Genomic DNA, 26,021 nt, shown 5'->3' with positions numbered 1-26,021 from the left:
CAGTGACCTCAAAGGATCAGTTCCTGGAATGTGGTGAGAGAAGAGACCAGGCTGCAAATGGTTAGTACAGAGCTCATACACTCAGATGAAAAATTTTAAAGCTGTTTGTAGATGATTTGGATTTTTTTTCTTTCTCTTTCTTTTTATATTGTTATTTTATATCTATTTTTTGGTTGGTGGTATTAGCAGAAAGATAAAGCATTGCTAGTGTCTGCCTTGTGTTTTGTCCCCAGAGCACTCAGAAGGGATTTACTTCAGTGAGCTTTCTCCCACTGAAATGCTTGTTTATTTAAACCTAGCTTTGAAAGAATACCATTCTTACCATATGACCCAGATCTATAATGTGGTCCGTAAATATTTAGCATCCAATAGGTCTGTAAATCTTCCTCTTTTTTCCTGGGGTAGTGAAAGGGGGAGAAAGAATAGATTTAGTGGGTTAAGGACAGGCAAAGGTGACTCTCATACTTTAGATCACAGAAAACAAGAACAACATGGGAATGTGGTTAGGGTGAGAAAGCCACTCAGCTCCCCGGATCCCCCTCACATAAATACTGTTTTTAATACATTCATCTCAGCCAATCAGGCTTTGCATACTTTTATTTATCATTGTCAAGTACCAAAACTCATTGAATTTAAGATTCTAACCCTTTCACTCTTGCTCTTCTCACCAGTGCTGGCGAGAGGTGGGGTGGAGTATGGAAAATAGGAGTATACATGAAAAGCAACCATAAAACTGATGGGAGAGTCTTTTAACATTAAGATGAAAAAACCTAACATTAAAAAAGAGTGTGGGGCTTCCCTGGTGTTGCAGTGGTTGAGAGTCCTCCTGCCAATGCAGGGGACACGGGTTCGTGCCCCGGTCCGGGAAGATCCCACATGCCGCGGAGCGGCTGGGCCCGTGAGCCACGGCCGCTGAGCCTGCGCGTCCGGAGCCTGTGCTCCACAACGGCAGAGGCCACAGCAGCGAGAGGCCCGCGTACCGCAAAAAAAAAAAAAGAGTGTGAGGCTTGTGCAAAAAACAAGCAGCCTGAATTTGAAAAGAGGATACAGTGCCCAATTTCTTTGTGTGTCTTTAGGGTAATTTGTAAAAGTTCTTGTCCATAGTCAGTGCCTATTAAGTATGTTTGGATCAAAATAAATAAGGATGGGTTATATATGATTGGGCAGTAATGGATTTTTATGTAAAGCTAGGAATGCTTGGGGGCTGGAGGAGGTGCTCAGTTGAAAACCCACTATTCTTTTCTCACAAATTGACCCAGGATTACAGGCCCCCTCTAGGGAGTCCAGAAGAGTGGTCTGGGAGTCCTGGATTTTATTGTCACGGAAAGAGCTTGCAGAGAACTTAGAGGTCTTTTGCCCCACACATACCCCAGCCCCCGACTTTCAGGCTCAGCTCCTGGATTTCATTGTGGGTGGACTTGAGCAATGACACTCCACTTTCATCTGCTTTATGTATCGGGGCTCTGGCTACTCATCTTTGGAAAACCTCTGATCTAGCCCTATCCTCCCATTTTCCAACACAGAATATATGGCCCAGAGTGGGTAAGTGACCTGCCCAAGATCACACAGCTGTTTGGAGACAGAGCAAGCCTGGACTCCCAGTTTCCCGTGCACCAGTCCTGAGTCCTGCCCATCTGCCCCTCTGCCATGTCCCCTGGGTTTAGATGTGACTGTGGTCCTCTCACCACCCCAAGTGTCATTCGAGAGTCATGTCATTATAAAATATATACCTTTTATCCTAATAAGTCATTTGGTCCTGAACCTTTGGCTGCAATCCAAATGGGTGGACTTATTCACCTCCTGCATGCTGTGACCCGTCCTCAGAGAGCCCCCAAAGCCTTTCATCTCGGCGTCTTGGGAGTGAAGCTGCAGAGGCTCCACCGCCCACAGCGTCTCGCCCAGCCTCCCCTGCATGGCACTCTGACGGCCACCAAAGTGACCAAACTCACTGCGCGTGCCCACCTCTGTCCTCACACTGTTCCTCCTTCCATCAGCGGCCTCCTTCCTCCCGAGGCCGCCTCTCCTTTCAGTGCGCAGTGTCCACCCCATCTTCTCTCTGAGGGTGGCTCCCACTGGCTACGGTCACCTCTCCGCTCGGATCCTACACGCTCTGCTGCCTGGGCCACTCACCTGGTTCTAAGCATCGGGGCTCTGTTATGTTATTGATTCTTTCCTACGTGCATCTCATCTCTCTAACCAGATCTAAGAGACCTGAAGGCAAGGTCTATTGTTTATAGCTCTGTATCCACAGGGCCTTGCTCAATAGACCACCGTGGAGAAGAACAAGATCATCTCATGGGCGTGATGGATGGAGGCAGCAAGCTGAAGTCAAGAGAAGTAAAGTGGGAGGAAGAAGGGAGGAGGAGAAAGGGGAAGGATGTACAGTGAGAGGGAGGACGGAGGGCGGTCCTTATGAGAATTGAGTTGCTCCAAATTCATATGTTGAAGTCCTAACCCTCAGAGTGGGGCTGTATGTGGAGATGGGGGTCTTTAAAGAGGTCACCGGGGAATTCGCTGGTGGACCAGTAGTTAGGACTTGGCGCTTTCACTGCCGGGAGCCCAGGTTGGATCCCTGCTCGGGGAGATTAAGATCCTGCAAGCTGCATGGTGCAGCCAAAAAAAAAAAAATAGAGGTAACTGAGCTAGAATGAGGTCATTAGGGTGGACTGTAATCCAATTATGACTGATGTTCTTATGAAAAGAGGAGATTAAAACACAGACACACACAGAGGGAAGATGATGTGAAGACACAGGGAGAAGATGGACATCTAAAAGGCAAGGGAAGTGACCTCAGAAGAAATCAGCTCTGCAACACCTTGACCTTGGATTTCTAGCCTCCAGAATTGGGAGAAAATTAATCTCTGTTGTTTAAGCCACCCAGTGTGTGCTTTTTTGTTACGGCAGCCCAAGTGAACTAATACACAGTGGCAGAGGGGAGGGAGGGAGGGGATGAGGGATGGGGGATAGGAGGTGGAGAAGGAGGGTGCAGAGGGAGGGAAAAGGAGGAGGAAAAAAGGAAAGAGGAGAGAAGTAACCTCCGTGCTCTTCAGTCCTGGAACAACTACTGGGTTCAAAGTAAAAAATACGCATCAAAAATGGTTGGAATTTGACCCTCAGGATCATTCAGCTGTCGGTGGTTTTGAGTTGTCTCTGCTAAGATTTTTTTCTCTCTCTGCAACCAATTTTATTTTTTACATATTGACAATCAAAATTTCATAGCCACTTAAAGACTATGTGCCAGTCTCTTCAAAGCATAATCACTTCCTTCATTTAATCATTGTTGCCTAGCAACGAATTAGTCTTCCCACCATGCTTTGCAAGATAAGATGTAATTGTCGGTATCTTGGTAGGAAGGTGGGAGTTATCTGATACTGCCTACTAGTAGGGTCCTGTCCTCTGAACCACAAGAGCTTATTTCCAAACTCCAGAAAATAAATTAGAACAACAGAATCATCCTTAATTCTTTGGAAGAAAGCTTGAGTTTCTTTCTTTTTTTTTTTTTTGGCCACACCACACAGCACGCAGGATCTTAGTTCCCCAGTCAGGGATTGAACCCGTGCCCCCTGCAGTGGAAGCACAGAATCCTAACCACTGGACTGCCAGGGAGCTTCCCAAAAGTTTGAGTTTCTTATTTCTCAATTAGGTTTTGAGGCATGTGTAATAATTAGGGGAAACACTCCACAAGGCAAAGTGAGAAAACCTTACCAAACTACAATTGTGAGTGTGGGGAAGTCTGGGACATTTAATCCTCATTTTTGCATTATTATTGAGCACACTCTATCCCACACTTAACACGTCCAGCAGCAGGCCACGTGGCCGTGGGATTACAATGTTTTTGTCATCAGTGATGTCCTGGGAAACCAGTCAGAAGCACCCAGAAAAGCCCACCTCTCACTTGTGTGTAGGACACTTAAGAACTGTACATTTGGATATCACCTGTCCTGCTGTTGCCACACAATCCCTGAGAGAGTCGGATTTGGGGAGGCGGGTGGGAAGAGCTGTTGCTGCTCTGGATCCGGCTCAGGCATGGTGCAAGAGCTGGGACAAGAAGAGACTCTGCCATAAAGTGGTGCAACCGCTATGGAAAACAATATGGCTCTTCCTCAGAAGATTAAAAATAGAACTGCTGTATGATCCAGCAATCCCACCTCTGGGTAAATATCCAAAGGAAATGAAAATAGGATCTCAAAGAGATCTGCACTCCCACTTCACTTCAAAGTTGTTCTAGAAAAAGAGGACTGAGAAAATAGCTTGGAAGATTCTGAAAAAGAACTTTTACAAGGGGTAAGTACCTTACTAAATATGAAAATTGTATTATAAAATACTATAATTAAGAGTGCTATATTAAACCAACAATTAACCTGCGTCCTTTTCCCCAAAATATAAAATGCTCTATTTATTATATAATAAATCTCATATATATTTGAATCTACAAACCGATCAATTAGAACATAATATTCAACAATAGATTCAAATATATAGGGGATGGATTATTCAATAAAAATACATAAGTGCAACTGGTTAGCTATTTGGATATGACAAAGCTAGATCTGTACCATGCTTCTTATACCCAATTAAACCGACATAGATCCAACATTTACATATTAAATGTGAAACCAAATTAACCCAACAAAAAGGAGAGGGATATAAGAATGTGGTTGTAAAAATTAAGTTTGACGCTAATAAGAAAGTAATAAAAACATTAATAAATCTAAATAGATACTGACTTTAAAATAATGTCTAATTCAGGGCAACTTATGAACAATATGAAATTAAAATACCAGGCAAAAATGATTTTGAAGATGAGCTAGGCAAATCAGAATGAACTTGTTTAAGGTTCTTGTATTGTTCAGAAGGCAGATAAAGATACCAAATGACATTAGCTATTGTAGGTACACATTTTCACTATTTAAGGGCTATAATAAAAGAAATAGAATGAGTAAATTCCAAACCAGTAGAAGGAAATATGGGGGTAGGGGTTGGCGAGTGGAGCAAACTGAATCAATCCAATAGAGGGAGAAAGGAGAAAGAAAGCAGAAAAGGAAAGTCCCAGTTAAGAAGAAATAGAAAATGAACAACAGAGGTAAGTGCAAGTATGTCAGTAATCACAATAGACACAAATGTATCAAACTCATTATTAAAAGATACAGACTCTCAGATTGAATGAAAAACAAGATCAGCTATTTACTTATAAGAAATATGTTTAGGGCTTCCCTGGTGGCACAATGGTTGAGAGTCCGCCTGCCAATGCAGGGGACACAGGTTCGTGCCCCGGTCCAGGAAGATCCCACATGCCGCAGAGCGGCTAGGCCTGTGAGCCATGGCTGCTGAGCCTTCGCGTCCGGAGCCTGTGCTCTGCAACAGGAGAGGCCACAACAGTGAGAGGCCCACGTACCGCAAAAAAAAAGAAAAAGAAATACGTTTAAAGCAAAGCAACATAAACAAGCTAAAATGAAGAGCTAGAAAAATGTACACCAGGAAAACATTAACCCAAACTAGTTCTGACATATTAGCATGAAAGAAAATAAAATTTAAGGCCCAAAGCATTATAAAGAAATATTTCAGGTAGTCAGATCAATCCACACACTGAATAAGTCAATCTTATGCTAGGATGCAGCAAGATAGTCTCAAACTATATGGAGTAAATTGTCAGGCCTATAAGGAGAAACTAACAAAACCATCGTCTTATTGAAAAACTGTTAGCTGAACCTGGCAAAATCTAGAACAGGTATCAGATATTTACTTGGCACAATTATGTTGAATATAACAATATATATGTTCAATGAGAACACATGTTCTTCTTAAGCACACATGGAATATTAATAAAAAGTCACTATGTAGAGAACAAAAGAAGTCTCAATAAATTCCAAATAAGTGATAACATGCTCTGGTCAAAATGCAATTAAATTAGAAACAAAGAATTTTAAAAATCATTAACAAATAAGTCATTGGTTAAACAGAAACTCAGAGAAAATAGAAAAAAAAATAAAATTACTCTGTAACAAAACTTGCTGAATGCAACTAAATGGTTTGTTTATGAAAAATCAAAAAGACTGAAAACAAATGAGCTAAATACTGAACTCAAGAAGCTAGAAGAACATAAAAAGCCAAAGAAGTAAACAAAATAAGGAGTAGAAATTAATGAGACCACCAAAAAAACCAATAAAGAGAAAAACAACAAAAACAAAACAGCCCTCATTCTTTGAAGTTTAATAAAACAGAAAAACCTCTAGTAAGAGGACCACAGAAAAAAGAAGGCACAAATAAACAATACTAAAAGTGAAAAAGAAGACATACACAGTAGATATTTGAAACAAAAGGGAACACTAGGAATAATTTTATACCAATAAATTGGAAAGCCCAGATGTACTGGGCAATTTTCTAAAATATATATTACCAAAATTGACTTAATCAAGAGTATTAAACTAAGTAGGCATTAACATTTATACAAACTGAATAAAACTCCTCTTTCTGATACCCCCCAATTATTCTGTTACCACTCACCTTAAAATAAATATTAGGGATAAACTACTTTACAGATAAGTTTTACCAAACATTCCAAGAGGTTAATTCCTGTCTCACATAAACTGTCTTGGAGATGGCAGGACAGTGCTGGAAAGCTCTTCCAGGAGCCTGTGACTGACCTGCCTGCAGATGGCTGGAAGTGGGTGGTCTGCGCTGGTGTGAGAAATGACTGCAGATTGACCTTGACAGTCTTGGGACCAACAGAATTTAAATGCCAAATTTTATTTTAAAAAATCATTTAATAAGGTTTATACATTTGATATCAATAAGACAAGGCCAATACAAGGAAAATAAAATTATAAAACAATCTCTCCCCTATAAACAGCGGGGCTAAATCATGTGACTAGCTCTGCAAGGTGTTATTATTTCCATTTCATTGATGAGAAAAGTGATGGTAGGCAGTCAGAATGGCCATCATTAAAAAGTCTACAAATAATAAATGCTAGAGAGGGTGTGGAGAAAAGGGAACCCTGTTATACTGTTGATGGGAATGTAAACTGATGCAGCCACTACGGAGAATAGTATGGAGTTTCCTCAAAAAGCTAAAAATAGGGCTTCCCTGGGGGCGCAGTGGTTGAGAGTCCGCCTGCCAATGCAGGGGACACGGGTTTGTGCCCCGGTCCAGGAAGATCCCACATGCCGCGGAGCAGCTGGGTGTGAGCCATGGCCGCTGAGCCTGTGCTCCGCAACGGGAGAGGCCACAACAGTGAGAGGCCCGCGTACCGCAAAAAAAAAAACTAACTAAAAATAGAGTTGCCATATAATCCAACAATCCCACTCCTGGGCATATACCCAGACAAAACTATAATTCAAAAAGATACATGCACCCCAGTATTCATTGCAGCACTGTTCACAATTGCCAAGACATGGAAACAACCTAAATGTCCATCAACAGATGAATGGATAAAGAAGATGCGGTACATATATACAATGGAAAACTACTCTGCCATTGAAAAGAATGAAATAATGCATTTGCAGCAACATGGATGGATCTAGAGCTTATCATACTAAGTGAACTAAGTCAGACAGAGAAAGACATATATCATATGATATCACTTATATGTAGACTCTAAAATATGACACAAATGAACTCATCTATGAAAAAAAACGAACTCACAAATATAGAGAACAGACTTGTGGTTGCCAAGCACAGTGGGCGGGGCCGGGGAAGGGAAGGACTGGGGGTGTGGGATTAGCAGAGGCAAACTATTATATACAGTATGGATAAACAACAAGGTCCTACTGTATAGCGCAGGGAACTATACTCAATATCCTGTGATAAACCATAATGAAAAAGAATATATATATGTATAACTGAGTCACTTTGCTGTACAGCACAAATTAAACACAACATTGTAAGTCAACTGTACTTCGATAAAATTTTTTTTTTTAAGTGGTAGTAGGTAGCAGCGCTACCTGGCTCACGGTGGAGCTGGATTTAGTGTCAGTTGCCTCTGCTCTTTTCTGCATTGGAGGGGTCGCTTGCCCTTCCCTCTAGCCTTCCACCACTAAGGGGATTTCTGGCAACCCCTGGATGGGGGAGAAGAACTCACCAGGATGGGCTCCACCAGCTTCCCCTCCGGCATGACTGAGCAGTTCATCTTGGCGATGCAACTCCAGTGTAACCAGGGCAGCCTGAGTGTTCCCGGTAGAGACATTGAACCGAGCGGATTCAGGAATAAACTGGGCACAGATGACAAAGAACACTAGAGCTGCAACTGCTGTGGACCCCAGATGTACCACTGTCACGGTTCCATATACTACACTGGCCCAGTTTCCCGAGATGGGAAAGGATGTAGCAAGCTTTACAGCAAACATATAGCAGGTGTCCTCCTGCAATCCTAGCGGAACAAAAGGTTGCCTTCTCCTTATCGCTGTCCCATCTCGGACGACAGTGGACTGATACTGAGCTTCACACCAGTTTGACCCAACCTACTTAACACAATAAAATTCTTACATCCAATGTGTAAACAGCCGCTGCCCGGGGTCCCTGGTGCCTCTCCACTCCTCCATCACCCGGCCACTCCCCCAGGAATCCCAGGACCTCCCACAGTGCAAGAACCTAAAGGGTGACCATGGCAGGGCCTCCAGCACCCACGAGTGGAGGAACCATCCTGACTGTAGAGGCCTACAACCCACTGATTCTGGCATATTTTGAACACCACACTCAGAAAACAGCACAGCCCTCCACTGATGCTGGGACATTGGACCTCCATGCAATGAAGGCCAGTGGGGTCTTCCTCAGCAAAGCATCTTCCCCAGCAGCATCCTCTTCACCACTCCCCAGCCAGGGGGCAGTTCAGGTCGTCCTCATCACCCACTGGGATTAATCTGATCATTTCTAACTGCTTTTCTGACCTTTTCTGTCTTCCCTCCTACAGCCTCCACACAGCCATGTACCAGCTTCCCAGTACACAACCCCTTCCACACCCCCAGTGCCCCTGGTCCTCAAGGCCCTTTGTAATCTGCACACAGGCCTGTCTTTCCAGCCGGCCTCCCGCCAGCGCCCCACACTCCAGCCGTTCCAGCCTGCCTGCTCTCCCCCAAACATATTCTGCATTCACACCTTCATGCCTGGGCTTGTGCATTAACTCTGCCGAAAGACCCTTTCCACGTGAGCCGACTGAGACAGATACTTAAATAAGGAGAGAGGTGGACATGAGAAAGATATCTATGGGGCAACAAGGCCACTGGGCCAGCTGGAGGGGAGGCCAAGAGGGAGCCCATGAGCTTGGTTACCATGAAGGCCATGATGAGGACGATGCCAGGGATGGAGGTGATGCGGATAAGCCAGCGCCACCCGACGGTGGGGATGACCGCGGAAGCCAGGCCGATGATGAGCAGGGAGCCGGCTAGCCAGAGAACCTGGGGGAGAGAGGGAAGCTTAAAGTCCTCCTGTTGATGCTCCACACCCGCCTCCAGGAGCCACCCTGTTCTGCATTGTAATCGTAAGTGGGTGAGATGGGAGGAATTCCCTGGCGGTCCATTGGTTAGGACTCTGTGCTCTCACTGCCAAGGGTGCAGGTTCAATCCCAGGTCGGGGAGCTAAGATCCTACAAGCTGCGCCCCCAAAAAGAAAAAGAAAAGAAAGAACGAACGAAAGAAGGTGAGATGGGAGAGAGGCTTTGGTTGAGGAATAAGCAGCACCACCTCCAGGACCTGGATGAATTGGGGAAGTTACTTCACTTCTCCACGACTCTGTTTGCTTGTCTGTAACTGAAAGACTCAGCAAGACGGGGTCAGCAATGTCACCAAAGTTTTAAAAATCTGGGACCCGGGCTTCCCTGGTGGCGCAGTGGTTGAGAATCCACCTGCCGATGCAGGGGACACGGGTTCGTGCCCCGGTCCGGGAAGATCCCACATGCCGCGGAGCGGCTGGGCCCGTGAGCCGTGGCCGCTGAGCCTGCGCGTCCGGAGCCTGTGCTCCGCAACGGGAGACGCCACAGCAGTGAGAGGCCCGCGTACCACACAAAAATAAAAAAATAAAAAAAATTAAAATCTGGGACCCAAGACATTTACTTTTTTCTCTTGAGTAAATAATACATTCACTGGTTCGTAACGCAAGGTACAAAGGAGAGCACTGTGAACAGACCCTCCTCTACTCCCAGTTTCCTGCCGTCCAGGTCCTCTTCTCCGAAGACACCAGTTTCTTATATCCTTCCAAAGCTGTCTGAAACATACACAAGCTAATAAGGATATTGGTTCTTTGTTCACAAATGGTAACACAGTAAAAATATTTCTCAACACTGCTTTTTTGTACTGAAAAATTTATCTTGAGATCATTTTATATCAACAAATAACATGAGAGCCACCTATGACCAGGCCCCATGAGTTTGGAACTAGAACAATTCTGAGTGTTATACTGAGCATTATTTTCCCATCAGAAAATGAGAAGTAGATGATAACTCCATTCCACCTCACAGAGATGGACAAAAGATAATATTTTAAAAGACCCTTTGACCTTATCTTTGAAGAAGGAGGCAAGAATATACAGTGGAGAAAGGACAGTCTCTTCCATAAGTGGTGCTGGGGAAACTGGACCAGCTACATGTAAAAGAATGAAATTAGAACACTCCCTAACACCATACACAAAAATAAACTCCAAATGGATTAAAGACCTAAATGTAAGGCCAGACACTATCAAACTCTTAGAGGAAAACATAGGCAGAACACTCTATGACATAAATCACAGCAAGATCTTTTTTGATCCACCTCCTAGAGTAATGGAAATAAAAACAAAAATAAAGAAATGGGACCTAATGAAACTTCAAAGCTTTTGCACAGAAAAGGAAACCATAAACAAGACGAAAAGACAACCCTCAGAATGGGAGAAAATATTTGCAAATGAAGCAACTGACAAAGGATTAATCTCCAAAATTTACAAGCAGCTCATGCAGCTCAATATCAAAAAAACAAACAACCCAATCCAAAAATTGGCAGAAAGCCTAAATAGACATTTCTCCAAAGAAGACATACAGATGGCCAATAAACACATGAAAGAATGCTCAACGTCATTAATCATTAGAGAAATGCAAATCAAAACTACAATGAGGTATCATCTCACACCGGCCCACCTAGAGGGGTGGGATAGGGAGGGTGGGAGGGAGGCAGACACAAGAGGGAAGAGATATGGGGATATATGTATATGTATAACTGATTCACTTTGTTATAAAGCAGAAACTAACACACCATTGTAAAGCAATTATACTCCAATAAAGATGTTTAAAAAAAAAGACCCTTTGGGGGGCTAATTAAGGGGCGACTATTTCATCACCAAAGAATTCTATTGTAAAAAAAATAAAAGAATATTTCAGAAAGTGATAAGCCTATGAAAAAAAGAAAGTAATGTGATGGAGAGTGACTTTTAATGATCAGGGATGATCTTTCTGAAGAGGCAACATGTAAGAAGGCCAGTAATAAGCCATTGCAGTAGATCAGGTAAGAGGTGATGTGGCATTGAAAGGGATTTTAGTAGTGAAATGGAAAAAAAAATTTTTTTATCTGATGGATTTGGCAGACATTTTGGAGGTAAAGGCAACAGGATTTGCTGATGGACACTGCAGGTGTAGGTCCACTAATAGGGGGTGAGTCAGTGGGGCTTGGTGATGGACTGAATGGTGATGATGGAAAGGGAGGGGTCCAGGACAGCTCTTGAATGTGTGGCTCAGAAAACTGAGGGGACAGAGCGTGCTATTAACTGACAGTGGAAACATGGACAGAAGAGGCTCCAGACGAAGATGAAGAGGTCAGGCCTATGAATGGTGTATTTGAGGAGCCTGCAGGATATTCAAGTGGCTATCAGGTAACTGGCCACCTGGGTCTGAAGTTCAAGGAGATGCTCTTGGTTGTAGATAAATTGGGGGGAGGTAATAGATACATAGATAGCTAAAACCACTGGACTCCTCAATTATCAGTAGATGACCCCAGGAGACCTGGAAAATAAGCCCAGCAAGGAGAAGGCATAACCAGGACACATGACAAAGAACGAGTAGTAGGTGGAAGAGACAATGTTCACAGATGAGCCTGAACAGGATTATGCCCATTAAATAACATTAAGTGTAAAATCTAACCCCTAACTATTGAAAGTATGGGTGTTCATCTTCACAAAGATCAGAAGAAGAAAGCTGGGAAAAATGTAAAGAGTTAGCATTCGGTATTGATTAGGGTCTTCCTAATTTTTTTTTGTTGCCTAAATATAGTGTCAGAAAAATTAAACATAAAATTTAAAATGTTCTCCTACTGCCTTATTTATTGCCAAATATATAATGCTTCAGTGGGAAGGGTCCTCACTTTCCTGGGTTCTGAAAGTCAGGGATTTTGGATAACGATGACATCAAAGATGGTACAAGGGCACCTAGATTGACACAGCTTCTGGATGCAAAACCTCTAGTCAGTAGCCAGCAGGGGTCTGAGGAGGGCGGGGCAGCATCCCCATCTTCTCACCTGGATAAATGGCTCAGCTAGGAGGAGACAATTACAGAAGTTCCCACAGGCGTGAGCCAGTTATGGAATTGCAGACCCGAGTATCCACGAGGGAGACTGTAAAAGGGGTGGTAGCTGTATCCCTCCACTGAAGACCCAGTGGGGAGAGAATGAGCTTCTGTCATTCTAGTGAAACCAGCCCGCAGAATGTTTCCTGAGGAAGGGGTTACTGTGTTCTAAGTGCTGCTGCTGGAGGATATACATCCTGGCTCAGAAAACCTTGGAATTGGACTTCTGGTGTCAAGCATCCCTAATGCTCTTTGGTTGGTACCAAGTAATAGGAGTCTGCTAATCAAAGAACAATCAACCAACCAGAAGAAACACCATGTACACCATATCCTACAGGATCAGAAGACTGATCAGAAGAATTCCCATTTTACCTGAGACAAGGGGAGCATATAGCCTCAATATTTTGTAGGCTATATTCAGTCTTTATGATTAGCCTAAACAGAAAGGGGGAAAAATACAATCATGCTTTTATAAAACCAAGTAACTTTTTTAAACAAATCATAATTTTTCTTGTCAGAGGGATAAAGAACTCAAAAACATAAATATTCATCATTGTAAAATGATAAGAAATAGGTGTGTTGGTCTTTGTCCCTGGTTCCTGCTAACCTGGAAACCTTGGGATTTCCTGGGTGATAGGCGCATCATTTGTTCTAATACAGTGACTCTTGCTGAGCCCTGGATGGGGGCTGGTCCAGAAAAACCAAGCCATGATTAGAATCTTGGAACTTTCAGCCCTAACCTCCACTCCTCTGGAGAGAAGAGAGGGGCTGGAAAATGAGTTAATAATCATGCCTATGCGATGAAGCCTCCATAAAAATTCCTAACAGACAGGGTTCGGAGAGCTTCCAGGCTGGTGAACACAGCTATGTGCTGGGAGGTAGTGCATCGCCAACTCCACGGGGACAGATGATCTCTCCTGTTCTTGGGATCCTTCCAGACCTTGCCCTGTGTGTATCTCCGCAGCTGGTTATTTATCTGTTTCCTTTAAAACATCGTTTGTAATGTATCTGCAATTAGTAAACTGTTTTCCTGGATTCTCTGAGACACTCTAGCAAATTATTGAACCTGAGGCGTTTGTGGGAACTTCCAATTTGTAGCAAGTCAGACAGAAGTTGGGGGTAAACTGGGGGCCTACTACTTGTGATTGGTGTCTGAAGTGGAGGACAGTCTTGTGGGACTGAGCCCTAAACCTGCCGGGTCTACGCAAACTCCAGCGAGGGTCAGAACTGAATGGAATTATAGGACACCCAGCTGGTGTTCCAGAATTGGTTGGTATGTAAAGAAATCCACACGTTTGGTGTCAGAAGTGAAGTATTGGCAGAATGACTGAGTGAGTGTGTAAAGCAAAACAGAAGAGAGATTTTCCCTGTATGATCATACACCAAAATACAATTATTAACCCATATAAGAGAACAATATAAAATAAACTTCTAAGTGCTCTTCTGTTTACATTTTTATTCCCAAAGTTATTTTAAACCTTCAGCCATTTAAGAGATATTAGCCTCATTTCTTTCACCAAGAGAAACACTGTCAAAATATTTTGCCAAGCCTGATTCCCGTTTCTAAAACATATATTTTAGATGCCCAAGAGAAAGCAAATAGTTTCTCCAACTAATGACAGTCAAAGCACAGGTTTCTAATTGAGTACATATTAATTTTTTGAATAGAAGAACAAACGGACTTATATCTCTTCTGTTTTCTAATTGTTCTTCTCTGTTGCAGTTATTAACCAGGGTTTGGAGTTTTAACATATTTATTGAGCTGCTTCCTAAGGGATGTTTTCAAATTCTACTTCACTTCTCCTCCTTTAGGGCTCCAGAGCACAGAGTGATGCTTAACTTATGCCCCCAGAGAAGAACGATTCTTTCCCTAACACATTAGGGTAATAATTAGGTGCTTTGACTCCTAATATATTCTAAGGGCAACTTGCTCCAAGGCACCCAGGCGAAAATAGCTCGAGGAGCCTTGTTAATTTAAGGGAGGCTCCCAAGTTGCTGAACATTCCACTCCTATCCCAGGGCAGAAAAAAGACAAGCCGCAGCATAGCTGTTTCAATCTGTCTCACCTGCTCTGCAAATTCACTTTGACACAGTCTTCAGTTACAGGGCCCCGGCGCTTTAAAATAGTTATGCCTGAATGTTACAGGTGCTGATGGTCAAACTAAAGTCTTCCAGAAATTCTCAAGAAATTAATGGACTGTGTCTGGGTTGACATTTTTTTTGTTACCTACCTCGTACGGCACTTTTTGTTAGCATTTAGTCTAACAAAATATTATTTATCTAAAAAATGCTGATCAGCCTTAGGAACAAAGAAATTAACACATGCTCAATCAAGCAATCTGCTAGCCTCACCATCAAACATCATTTTGATGGGCAAAGAGCTCCTACTGGCATAAGCAGCCATCACTGGGAGGGAAAAAAAACTCAAAAATGATTAGCACAAGTGAAGTCTATAAATTTGCAACTTATTCATGCTCTTAGTCTACTAACCACAGTTAATGTGGTTAACAGACCAAGTGGATGTGTCTCTGGGTGTTCCCATATCTCCCTCTGGGGTCCTCTAAGTGATGTCTTTACCCTTGGGCATGGCCAGACACGCCACAGCCCACCATCGTCTGCAGTAAGACAAACCAGATGTACGAGGGTGAGAATGAGGTCAGCAAGGAGAAGTAGGCTCCCCGCAGGAACAAGATGAGCAAAAACTGAAGCAACAAAAGGAGACATTAATGGGACCTGCCCCCATGGAAGGTCAGGAAGCAAACGTAACTTCTGAAGGTGACTTTTAATTTCATCCAGATGTCTGCTTCTCCATGGAGCTAATCTTTAGCAAGCTTACTGATCACTCACAATCGTCAGACAATACAATCCATATGATTGTATTGTCTGAGAGCCCAGACATTCCGAGTTTAGACCATTCTTCAAAACTCCCCACGGCCTCCGCCCTCACAGGTGGCAGGAACCTGAACTTGTACATCAGAATGCAGAAACGTGTCCTCCCTGCTTACAGGGATATTGGGAGCAAGCGAAGCACTGTGCTGGAATGAGCATACGGAGAAAATGTAAGGATCTGCTTTTTCTCTAATCGTAAGAACAATACAAGTTTATAGTAGAAAATATGGAAAAAAGAACAAGATATAAAAATATTTAAATCACTTTTGATTCTCCAACCCAGAGAAAATACTATTAACACAGTTTTATCCTATTTTCACTGATTATAAGGGAAAACATAACCTTAATAGCTGCAAAATCTTCCAGTGAAAAGACATACTATAATCCATGTAATATAATGCATAAACCTTTCCCCTCTGGTTGAATGTTGAAGTGGATTCACATTTTCTATTAAAATCAGCTGTGACAATGTCTGTGCATAAATTTTTGTGGTTCTCTGATGACCTAAACAGTCTAGATTTCTGGAAGACAAATTATCAGATAAGGAGAATGGATATTCTCAAGGTTCTTGGCTTATGCTACCAAACTGATGGTCAGAAAAATTACATCAATTGTATGTGAGGGTGTCTAGACACTTGCAGATTTCTTTAAGAAAAATAAAAATTCCTTATGGATTTGGTGTTTGATATGGCTTTGATAACAGGGAAAAAATGATATCTTGCTATGTGATTTTGCTTCTAATAACTCCTGTGACTGAACGTTTGTCAAGGTTTCTTGACCATTTGTATGCCTCTTTTTGTAAATGCCTTTTTGTGCTCTCCACATGTTTTTGAGATACTTGTGGTTTCATATTAATTTGTAAGAATCTATGATATTTTGTGCACTTCAAAACATACATCCAAGCCTATTACTGTTTTGTGGGGGACTCCTCCCTTTGTATTTACACCTAGAGAGGTCTTCACCACCAGAAATCAGACAAGAAGAGAAGAGAGACCTGGGTTTATCATCAGAAGACATAGTGTTATGTCTTAATGTTGAATCTCAATACATGTGCGACATCAGGCAAGTGGGTTAGTTTCAAAGCCACACCCAAGTTAACTAATGTGAAAATGCTTATGTTTATACATGTAATTCTCACGTTCTACCTGCTGTGATCTAACTATGCTCATCCATCAGCTGTACGCCTGGACTATGGGGACAGGTATGGGGACAGGTATCTCGGGGAAGGATGAGAAAACAAGAAGACAAGCCTGGAATTCAGGCGTGTGGTGTCAGAGAAGGACGTTTCCGTACTTTCTAGTTTGGGTATTGATAGAGAAATGTCCACAAAAGAAAAACAGTGGTGATGTCACCACAAAAGAATACACAAAAGAAAATTCTAAATCATCCTTCAAAGCCAACCTACCTTCCAGCGGCCACATCTGTCAGCCAAGAGGCCAAAGAGGACGCTGAATACCAGGTAGCCAAAAAACACCATCTGGAAGTGGGGTGAAAAGAAATTATCCTCTAAGCAGCGTTTTTATAATATGCTAATTACTCCATTAAGCATTCACCCACCTGAACTAAAAGAAGACAGGAAGGAAACGTGGGAGGACCGGAAGTTGAAGAAGAGGCTTTCACAAAGCTCTCCCCTGACTCCTGTTCCCCACGTTCAGGGCTTCAGAGGCTGATGAGCCCCACACCTGAGGTCACCGACACCAGGTAGAAACAGAGGTCCTAGAAGCAGGGAACCGCGTTGCCTCTGATTCAAGATGACGGCACTGGCCTCATTCGACTCAGATGTACGATTGTGAATTTCCAGTTTAATAAGAAGACTCAAAAATTCTATTCACGCGTGCTCTGCCTTGTTCCTCCCACAAGTTGAGACGTCTAGAAGCAGTCTTCCTTTAGGTTATTACAGGGAAACCTAACTTTCAACAAACACCAAAACCAGTCATCCATTTAGAAACATTCTTCATCACTAATCTAAACCTACTTTTTTTCCTTACTTGTGCTCACAATAGCTTTTCCTTGATAAAATTCAAGAACTTGGGTATGATACCAGTGATGTAACAGCCTGAGCTGTACTCTGATGTGTATGTCTTTAGGTGACTTATTTTTCTGCCTTCAGCAGTTCCAAGCTTTACTTAACTCTCCTTTCTAGTAAGATCCCTGACTGATTGCTTCCAGGGTAATCAAAGGAAAGGTGTTAGCTGGCATTTCTAATACTTTTTCAGTGAAAAAGCTCTTTCTCTCTGCTGCCTGCTTTGCTTCTTCTTTTTCCCCCTTACTCTTCATAAGGAAGACTCAAAAGCATTTCTTCTACAGGGAACTATAAAAAAAAATCATATTTATACTTGAACAACAAAAGCCATACTTTTCCTCTGTGCACTGTTCTCCCTAGGATAGAGTTGAAGGAAGGAAAAGCCAATATTTTCAATGCCCAGCCTGGGATAGATGCCACACCGTAATGAAATCTAGTCAGTCCTCAGCAAAATGATAAAAATAAGGACAATGGGACACATTTTGCATAAATCCAAATTTATTCATTATGAAGGGCTCTTTTTATTCTGGAATAATTTTCTTTCTGATTGCTGGTATTAACATGCCCTTATTATTTATTTTTATTTTTATTTTTTGAAAGATGACGGTAGTTGATGGCAAGATATTCTGCCTCTTTCTCTTGGTTGGAGGTCAAAATTTTCCTCCTACCCTTCTACATTCTTTGGCTGGTCCAATAATTAAACTGATTTATGACAGATTGACGGGAGAAAAGCAAGTTTAAGTTTGTATGTACAGGAGTCCCATAAAAATATAAGACCCAAGGGCAAGTTGGACAGTTGAGGTTTATATGCCACCTTGAGCTGAGGAATGGGAGGGGACCTGGGGCTTCAAAGGGTGGGGTGGTAATTCACAGGACAATAAGAAGAGCAGATGTTTGGTAATTAGATGGGAGCTAAGATGCCATGTGCCTCGAGGCCAAGAAACGAAAACATGAAACAGAAGCAATATTATAACAAATTCAATAAAGACTTTAAAAATGGTCCACATCAAAAAAAAAAATCTTTAACAGCATCAACAACAACAAAAAGTAAAGAGTCAAGTAAAATTAAATTCAAATTTTACTCTGTTCTCTCGCATAAGTGACGAATTTTTATTCCTTCTTTCTTTCTTTCCATTCAGTGTAAAAAAGTGACTTTCCTAAGTCTGAGTTCTTTACTATTAAGCCTGTCTAGAGAATAAACCTCAACTCCAAGCCTATGTGAAGACCAAAGCTTGTGAACTCTAATCCTGGGGACCACATAGAGACGTGGATTAATCTCTCTCTCTCTCTCTCCTCTCTCCCCTCTCCCCTCTCCTTCCCCTACCTTGGAGGCCCTGCTCTTTTCTACAGTTTTGTTTCTCCAGCACTAACTCTCTTATTCACAAGAAATGCGAGGGACATAATTCACCCACAATCCTTAAGGCCTTAAGTCTTCATGGCCAGACCGTCCAGAAAGTGGGGCTGAAGTTGGGGGATGGGAAGCCTGGGAGATGGTGAAAATGCTGCCTCTTTGCTAAACCAGTCTGAGCCCCTCCTGCTAGCAAGGTTGTGGTCAGTGAGCCCGGGGGACAGATGGGACTCATAGCCAGGATAACAGAGACTAAATGACAGGAGGAGGCAAGGAACTTGGAGCAGGGAGCAGTCACGTCTTGGGCGAGGTGAATTACCTGGAGAAAAGACTTGTGAGCTGCGACCCACCTAACGAGGGAAGCCATGTCACTGCTGACCTCGAGGAGCCTCTTTAGGCACCGGTAGGAACAGCATAAAAGCAACCAACGAGATGTGAGCTGTACATATAGAAACGGTACCATAAAATATAGTTTCGTGACAGTGACAGATGCAAACACCACACCTGGACCACCAACATTCTCAGGAACAAAGACGTGCAGACCTACAGACCAGCTGTGGTATGCTGATAACTACAGAGAACGCTACAGCAGTGACCCGAAAGCTACAAGGATGGACAAGGCATGCTTTCAAAACCGTACATATTTTATACGGAAAAGAAAACAAAACGCAATGAGTCACTTAACTATTGGTACAAGCCCTAATAAGGTCTTTAGTTTTTATTTATACCCTCTCTCTCTTCTAAAAGTATTAGGAAAACTTAAAAGTGGAACAAGTGCAATTTTAAAGAAGGAAACAGAGTTAAAAGAATAAAGGCAGATTTGTACATTTGCTTCCGTGATTAGGCATAAAATTGGGCTCCAAATTTCCTGGCCTCCAGGACACAGAAATAAACACAACTGGGCGTATAATATACATTATCTGGGAGGAGAACAGAGATCAGTTCCTCAGGTGAGGGGGGATTTTTCCTAGTACCCAATACAGGTGAGAATTCCCACGTAAAATCTGGTTAAGGCAGTAAGTGAGAGGGTAGGGGCCCGCCTTACCCCACAGCCTTCTGTAGCCCCCCAGGGGGGCGAGGGAGGTCTTAGTCTCTTGCAGCCTTACCCTCCTTCAAGGCCTTTGCCACCTGTCATCCTCTACCCATCACCAACTACTTACCTCCCAGACGTTCCCCTCCTTCGGCGAGGAGTTGGCAACTGGCTCATGGGATTTCTCTCTATTAAGTCTCACCTTCATGAAAACCAGCTTCAATACTCAAGTAAATCAATGCACACACACACACACACACACACACACACACACACACACACACACACACAGTCTGCTGGCAATTACTTGGTACTTAATAAATACCTCTTGAAAGAATGATGAGTAACATTCTTCAATCCATTCCGTAGCAAAACTTAGTGTCCAATTCATAAAGCTATTCATGATGGTCTTTGAGAAAAATTTAATGCATAACACACACAATTCATTGAGAGTACGTTGGTGATTGGTTAGGTCACTATGGCCTGAGTAGGTTCTTAGTGATCTGACTTGAACCATAACTAACCCACGGCTAAGGCTCACTTTCTCTGACTTGTATCTGTCTCTTCCGGGCTCTTGCTAGGGTCTGGGTTCAAGGTTATGCTCCCTAGAAGAAAGGAGAAACAGGAGAAAGGCCTCAAATGCTAGTTTGGGCCTGCAAACGCATGAGTTTGGGAAGCCACCACACCAAGTGGAGACGGATCCTGTGGCTCTCAGCCCAGTGGGATCGGAAAGGAAGCAGAAGCCCCGGGTCCTCAGCTGGTTTATTCTCAGCACAGGAAGCAGTCACTTACCGTGGTCACTAATGCCACCTGCCAATTCTCCAGCTACCATTCACAGCGGATGACAGGAGACACAACCACTATTAACATGATCTCCATGGCCTCAGCCACCTTAAAGAAGGAGGGGAAACACCATGTCAAAGTGCGAGCTTGTCGTCACTTCTCCCCACATCTGTCTGTCCATCACCCTTCTGGTCCTAAACTCCTCCTTCCCCTACCCCACATAGGGAGGACCTATTATGTACCGATTCAGCACTGCTAGTTGGATAAAGAAGTACAGAAGAACTCTGGCTTTCATGGATGTAATATTTATGGTTTGGGCTTCCCTGGTGGCGCAGTGGTTGAGGGTCCGTCTGCCGATGCAGGGGACACGGGTTCGTGCCCTGGTCCGGGAAGATCGCACGTGCCACGGAGCGGCTGGGCCCGTGAGCCACAGCCGCTGAGCCTGTGCGTCCGGAGCCTGCGCTCCGCAACGGGAGAGGCCACAACAGTGAGAGGCCCACGTACCGCAAAAAAAAAAAAAAAAAAAAAAAAAAAATTTATGGTTTGAACGATTTGAGAGTATCCCTCGAGATTTATGACTCGTATTCTCTTGTGATGTTGCTGACGCATGCCTTTGCATTTAACACTATGAAGCGTTGTGTGGGAGCCACTTAGCTGGCAGGTGACCCTAGCTAGCCACCAGCATCCACATCAACCCAGCACTGCTGTTTTATACTCATCATCAAGACTTTAGGGCATATCCCTTGCAGATGGATCTTTGAAATAGTCCCTGATTTCAAGAAGCTGGGATGGAGAGGCAAGATTCATGAAAGCTAGGAAAAAAGCCACGAATACACAACAATATGAGTTCATCATCAGGAAAGAATGACTATAGAGCAAAAGTAGTGCTAAAATTAGTGCTACCCTGGGTAGGAGTATGGAGGGATAAATCAGCAGTTTGGGATTAACAGATACACAATACTATATATAAAATAGATACACAGGGCTTCCCCGGTGGCGCAGTGGTTGAGAATCTGCCTGCTAATGCAGGGGACACGGGTTTGAGCCCTGGTCTGGGAAGATCCCACGTGCCACGGAGCAGCTAGGCCCGTGAGCCACAACTACTGAGCCTGCGCGTCCGGAGCCTGTGCTCCGCAACAAGAGAGGCAGCGACAGTGAGAGGCCCGCGCACCGCGATGAGGAGTGGCCCCCGCTCGCCGCAACTAGAGAAAGCCCTCGCACAGAAACGAAGACCCAACACAGCAAAAATAAATATAAATAAATTAATAAACTCCTACCCACAACATCTTCTTTAAAAAAGAAAAAAAAGATAAACAACAAGGACCCACTGTTAGCACAGGGAAGTATATTCAATATCTTGTAATAACCTATAATGGAAAAGAATCTGAAAAAGAACATATATATTCATATATATATATATACACACACACATATGTATACATAATATATATAAAACCAAATCACTTTGTGTATGCCTGAAACTTACACAACGTTGTAAATCAACTATACTTCCATTAAAAAAAAAAAAAAAGGAATAAATGTCAGACCCAACAGACACTACAGGAGAAATAAAAGTTCTATAGCTAGCAAAAAACAAATCAAAAAAAAGGGTATTGAATTCCCAGAAGATAGAACACAGGTATTCGTTTGCTCATAACCAAACAACTGCCAAAGGTAGAAGAAAAGTATTTGGGGAGCATCTACCCCACAGGGTTCCTGCTCCCTCTCGCACCCCTCCCTGAGCAGACAACCCCGAGCTGGAGGGAAGTGGAAGACTCTACATGGCCAACGATGAATGAGCTTTGGAGACTCAGAGGATCTCCAAGCACTCAGCCCCGTGCTGCCCATGATCAGAAAGAGGCCACGTGGAAACGTCCGAATCCAATGGTCTCCGCGGCGTGTTCCACGGTGAATGTCTTTGACTCTAACAAGGAAAGGCAAAGCGAAAGCAACAGCCTCCGTGGGGAGGGAATGGATGCAGATTATCACTCACCCCAGAGGATGTTGGAAAACCAAGTTGTTATTATAAAAATAGTAACTACAGGGAAGAGGGGGAATTAAACGGTAACTTGAGGGCCAGAGATTTCTACGATCCCCTTACCTTTTGGCTGTAGCTCTGGGGTCCCCAGGTTCAACCCCCGAAGGCTAATGATGGTGACTGGCTCTGTCTGCTTGGCTGCCATCTTCTAAATGGTTCAAATTCCCCACATGGCTTCCCTGCAGGAAACAGGGGAGGGAAAACGCCAGAAACAGGGGAAGGAAGAAGGAAAGAAATAAAATCTAGTGTATATTCTCCTTTAATCTTCATAGAAAATCAGTGAAGGAGGTGTTATAATTTATCACTGTTTTACAAGGAAAAACCTGAAACATGGACAAGTTAAATCATGGAGAGATTGAATGGCCAAATGAGAGATTTGGGCCCTGGTGGCTAATAATCCACCTGGAGAGGTGGGGCCAGGTGAGTTCTTGACAGCTTAACCAATAGTGTCCTCTGACTACGAATGAAGGTAGGCTTTGCTACAGAAAAATAATCACAATAGCCAATGCTTTACATCTTCATAGATCTTACGGTTTACAGTGTAATCATATGTTACAGCGTGCTTTCTCACCTTATTTTCATTTAATTCTGACAGAAACCCATGGAGCACTTCTTTTTATCTCCCTCCCCACCCCTTTTTGGGTATCTAATCCTAAAAAAAATCTTAACCCTAAAAATCAAAAGAAAAATAAAACAAGGAAAGCTGAAATTAGTGAAAAAGTTTTTTCAAATGGCTCTAACATAGTAATTTAACTCCACATCCCTAGTGGGATAAACAGATATCCTAATCTGTTCTCAGTAATTATACTGTTAGTAATAATGTTGATATCATTATTTTGATACTAGTACATATTGTAGGATAAAGCAGTTATGTTACTATTATTAGGAACCAAGATTTTCAGTGTAAGAAGATACAAAAATCAACGAAGTTATATAAAGACTTTATATCCTAATTTTGAATTGCAAATAGCAATATGAGTTCATTATGTATCATACACACACACACACACACACACACACACACACACACACACACACACAAAGAAGAATGGGTGCATAGAACTGAAGCCCATCAAAGATATCAAAATTTTAGGATTACTAAAATGATAATCTCACCAATCACCTTCGGAGAATACTAAGAAACCAACTCATTATTCTGAAAACTAGTAAATATCTTGCCTTTCTTGTACAGATTGTCTGTATTTCAGGGTAACCAAACAGGTGGTGAAAGAACAGTATTTTTTAATTTCAGCTAAAACATCCTAAAGAAGGATAGAATTAAATTATGATTTTACAACTCCTAAAGAAATCATGGATGGCAATGACCATCAACGGCTGATAAACTACTAGGTGAAAGGCTGAGGGTGAACTTTACTCAGATGGATAAGACTTATAAGACCTGAACCCAACAATGGCTCCTCACGCCATGGAAAGAGATGATCAGATGTGATGTTGTTCCTGATGAGATGCACGAGGAAGGAAACACACAACATCACCAGTGAGGTAGCCTCATCAAGAGAAATTGAACATGAATCTGGACAAGCCCCTAGCTCTAACTACCAGTTTACAGAGGGGATGAAGAAACGTGTTAAACTATACCATGTGGATGCAATAAGAAAAATCCAGAATGCCAGAAATTCTACAGGTTAATGACCCAACTTCTTCAATAAATAAATGGCAAGAAAAAAGAGGAAAGGAGAACCTATAGACTAACAGAAAGGAGACAAACCAACCAAATAAATGAGTTAATTTGTTTGGATCCTCATTCAAACAAACCAATTGTAAAACAACAACAAGAAAGTAAATGAGATGAAAAAGACATGATAGAAAATCAGGGAAATGCAAGCAAGTTTGAAAGTTTGATGATATTAAGGAATTACTGATGACATCATTAGGTGTGACAATGATATTACGGTCACAGTAGAAAAAAATCCTTATATTTGAGAGATACATGCTGAAATATTTACAGATGAAATTTGATATCTGGGATTTGTTTTAAAATAATTCAGTGGTGGGTTGGGAATAGAGTGCAAAAGAAGGAGATGGGTGTATAGATGAAAAAAGAAAGGCCATATGGTGAAAATTATTGAAGGGGATAGTGGGTATGAAACCATGCACCTCAGATTGGGACTTGAACCCACACAGCCGGGACTCAAACCCGGCCAAAACCCAGACTGGGACTTGAATCTATGCGGCCGGGACTCGAACCCAGCCAAAACCCAGTCTTCCAGCTGAGATCACACACCTGGTTTCAGGACTTAATGAAGCTCAGGTTCTTGATATCTCATCGCAGAAAGAATTCAGTGAGAGACAAAGTGATAGGTAAGAAGTGAATTTATTTAGCGAGAAACACACTCCACAGACAGAGTGTGGGCCATCTCAGAAGGTGAGAAAGGCACCAGGCTATGGGGGTGTCAGTTTTTATAGGGGTGGGTAATTTCCTAGGCTAATGAGTGGGAGGAGATATTTTAGAAAGGGGTGGGGATTTCCAGGAACTGGGGTCCACTTTTTGATCCTTATGGTCGGTCTTAGAAGTGTCATGGCTTCTGTGGGTGTTTCATTTAGCTTGCTGATGTGTGTACTGAGGCTCAAGGTCTAGTGCAGTCGACTTGTCCGCCATCTTGGACCCATTTGGTTCTAATCAGTTTATGTCATGTCCTCGGGCTGTGTCATTCTTTCAAAGGTTGTGCCCTGCCTCCTTCCCTCCTGTTTCAGGTACCTTGGGGTTTATTTGACTATCCTCTGCTTTTGAAGATGTGTAATATTTTTCAAAATAAATAGTTCAAAAAATGAGGTTCTGAGTTTCTTAAGTAACTTCCAATGTCAGACCACTAGGAAGCAGCAGAGTCGGAACTCAAAGGTCCCCTTTGAGTTCCCAGAACACAGAAATAGCCGCAGAGCGGTTGTAGAGAAGTACGTCAAGGTCATCAATGTTTGCCGAGTGCCAGCTCTGTATCTTGTTGTGTGGGCTCCTGTGGAGACTTTGTAGGAGGGTCTGACAGTGTTCCCTTCCCTAAGAAGTTTTTAATCTATCTGGGGACACAAAAGAGATACGTAAAAACAACTATACTGTAAAGTAGATATTATTTGTTTTCTTAAAACACTGTCACAGAGACACAAATATTCCCAGAAGGGAGAGAAATCAATAACGCTCAGAAATGAGTTCCTGAAATCCTCTCTCCCAAGGGAGACCATGAAAAGTACAAAAAGCTGTTATTTTCACAGAGTGGAAAAAGTAAAAATGATCTGCTTCTCAGCCCATCTGAGAGGCTGAAATTCACAAAAATATACTGTTCTGCTCCCTTTCCAGAAGTTGTCCAAATACCCTTTGGAGGGGTGTTCTTTATCTGGTAACTTTTAAAATAAAGTAGTTATGAGAAAAATCAGCTTAATTT

At 42.6% G+C, this 26,021-nt stretch overlaps 1 protein-coding gene across 1 annotated transcript in view; it reads right to left on the bottom strand.

Annotated features, from left to right (window-relative positions):
* SVOPL (SVOP like) overlaps window positions 1–22,771 on the bottom strand; it is a 66,146-nt gene extending 43,375 nt beyond the window's left edge. Inside the window, 12 exon segments of the mRNA XM_067041825.1 lie at window positions 323–396; window positions 8,079–8,135; window positions 8,137–8,208; window positions 9,265–9,390; window positions 12,888–12,928; window positions 12,931–12,950; window positions 15,093–15,217; window positions 16,810–16,881; window positions 20,598–20,696; window positions 22,416–22,450; window positions 22,453–22,512; window positions 22,690–22,771. Coding sequence (XP_066897926.1) covers window positions 323–396; window positions 8,079–8,135; window positions 8,137–8,208; window positions 9,265–9,390; window positions 12,888–12,928; window positions 12,931–12,950; window positions 15,093–15,217; window positions 16,810–16,881; window positions 20,598–20,696; window positions 22,416–22,450; window positions 22,453–22,512; window positions 22,690–22,771 — 863 coding nt within the window.
* Between the last annotated feature and the right edge of the window lie 3,250 nt (window positions 22,772–26,021).

Source organism: Kogia breviceps, chromosome 9, assembly GCF_026419965.1.
Source record: "Kogia breviceps isolate mKogBre1 chromosome 9, mKogBre1 haplotype 1, whole genome shotgun sequence".
Lineage (NCBI taxonomy): Eukaryota > Metazoa > Chordata > Mammalia > Artiodactyla > Physeteridae > Kogia > Kogia breviceps.
This window is presented reverse-complemented; position numbering and strand designations above follow the sequence as displayed.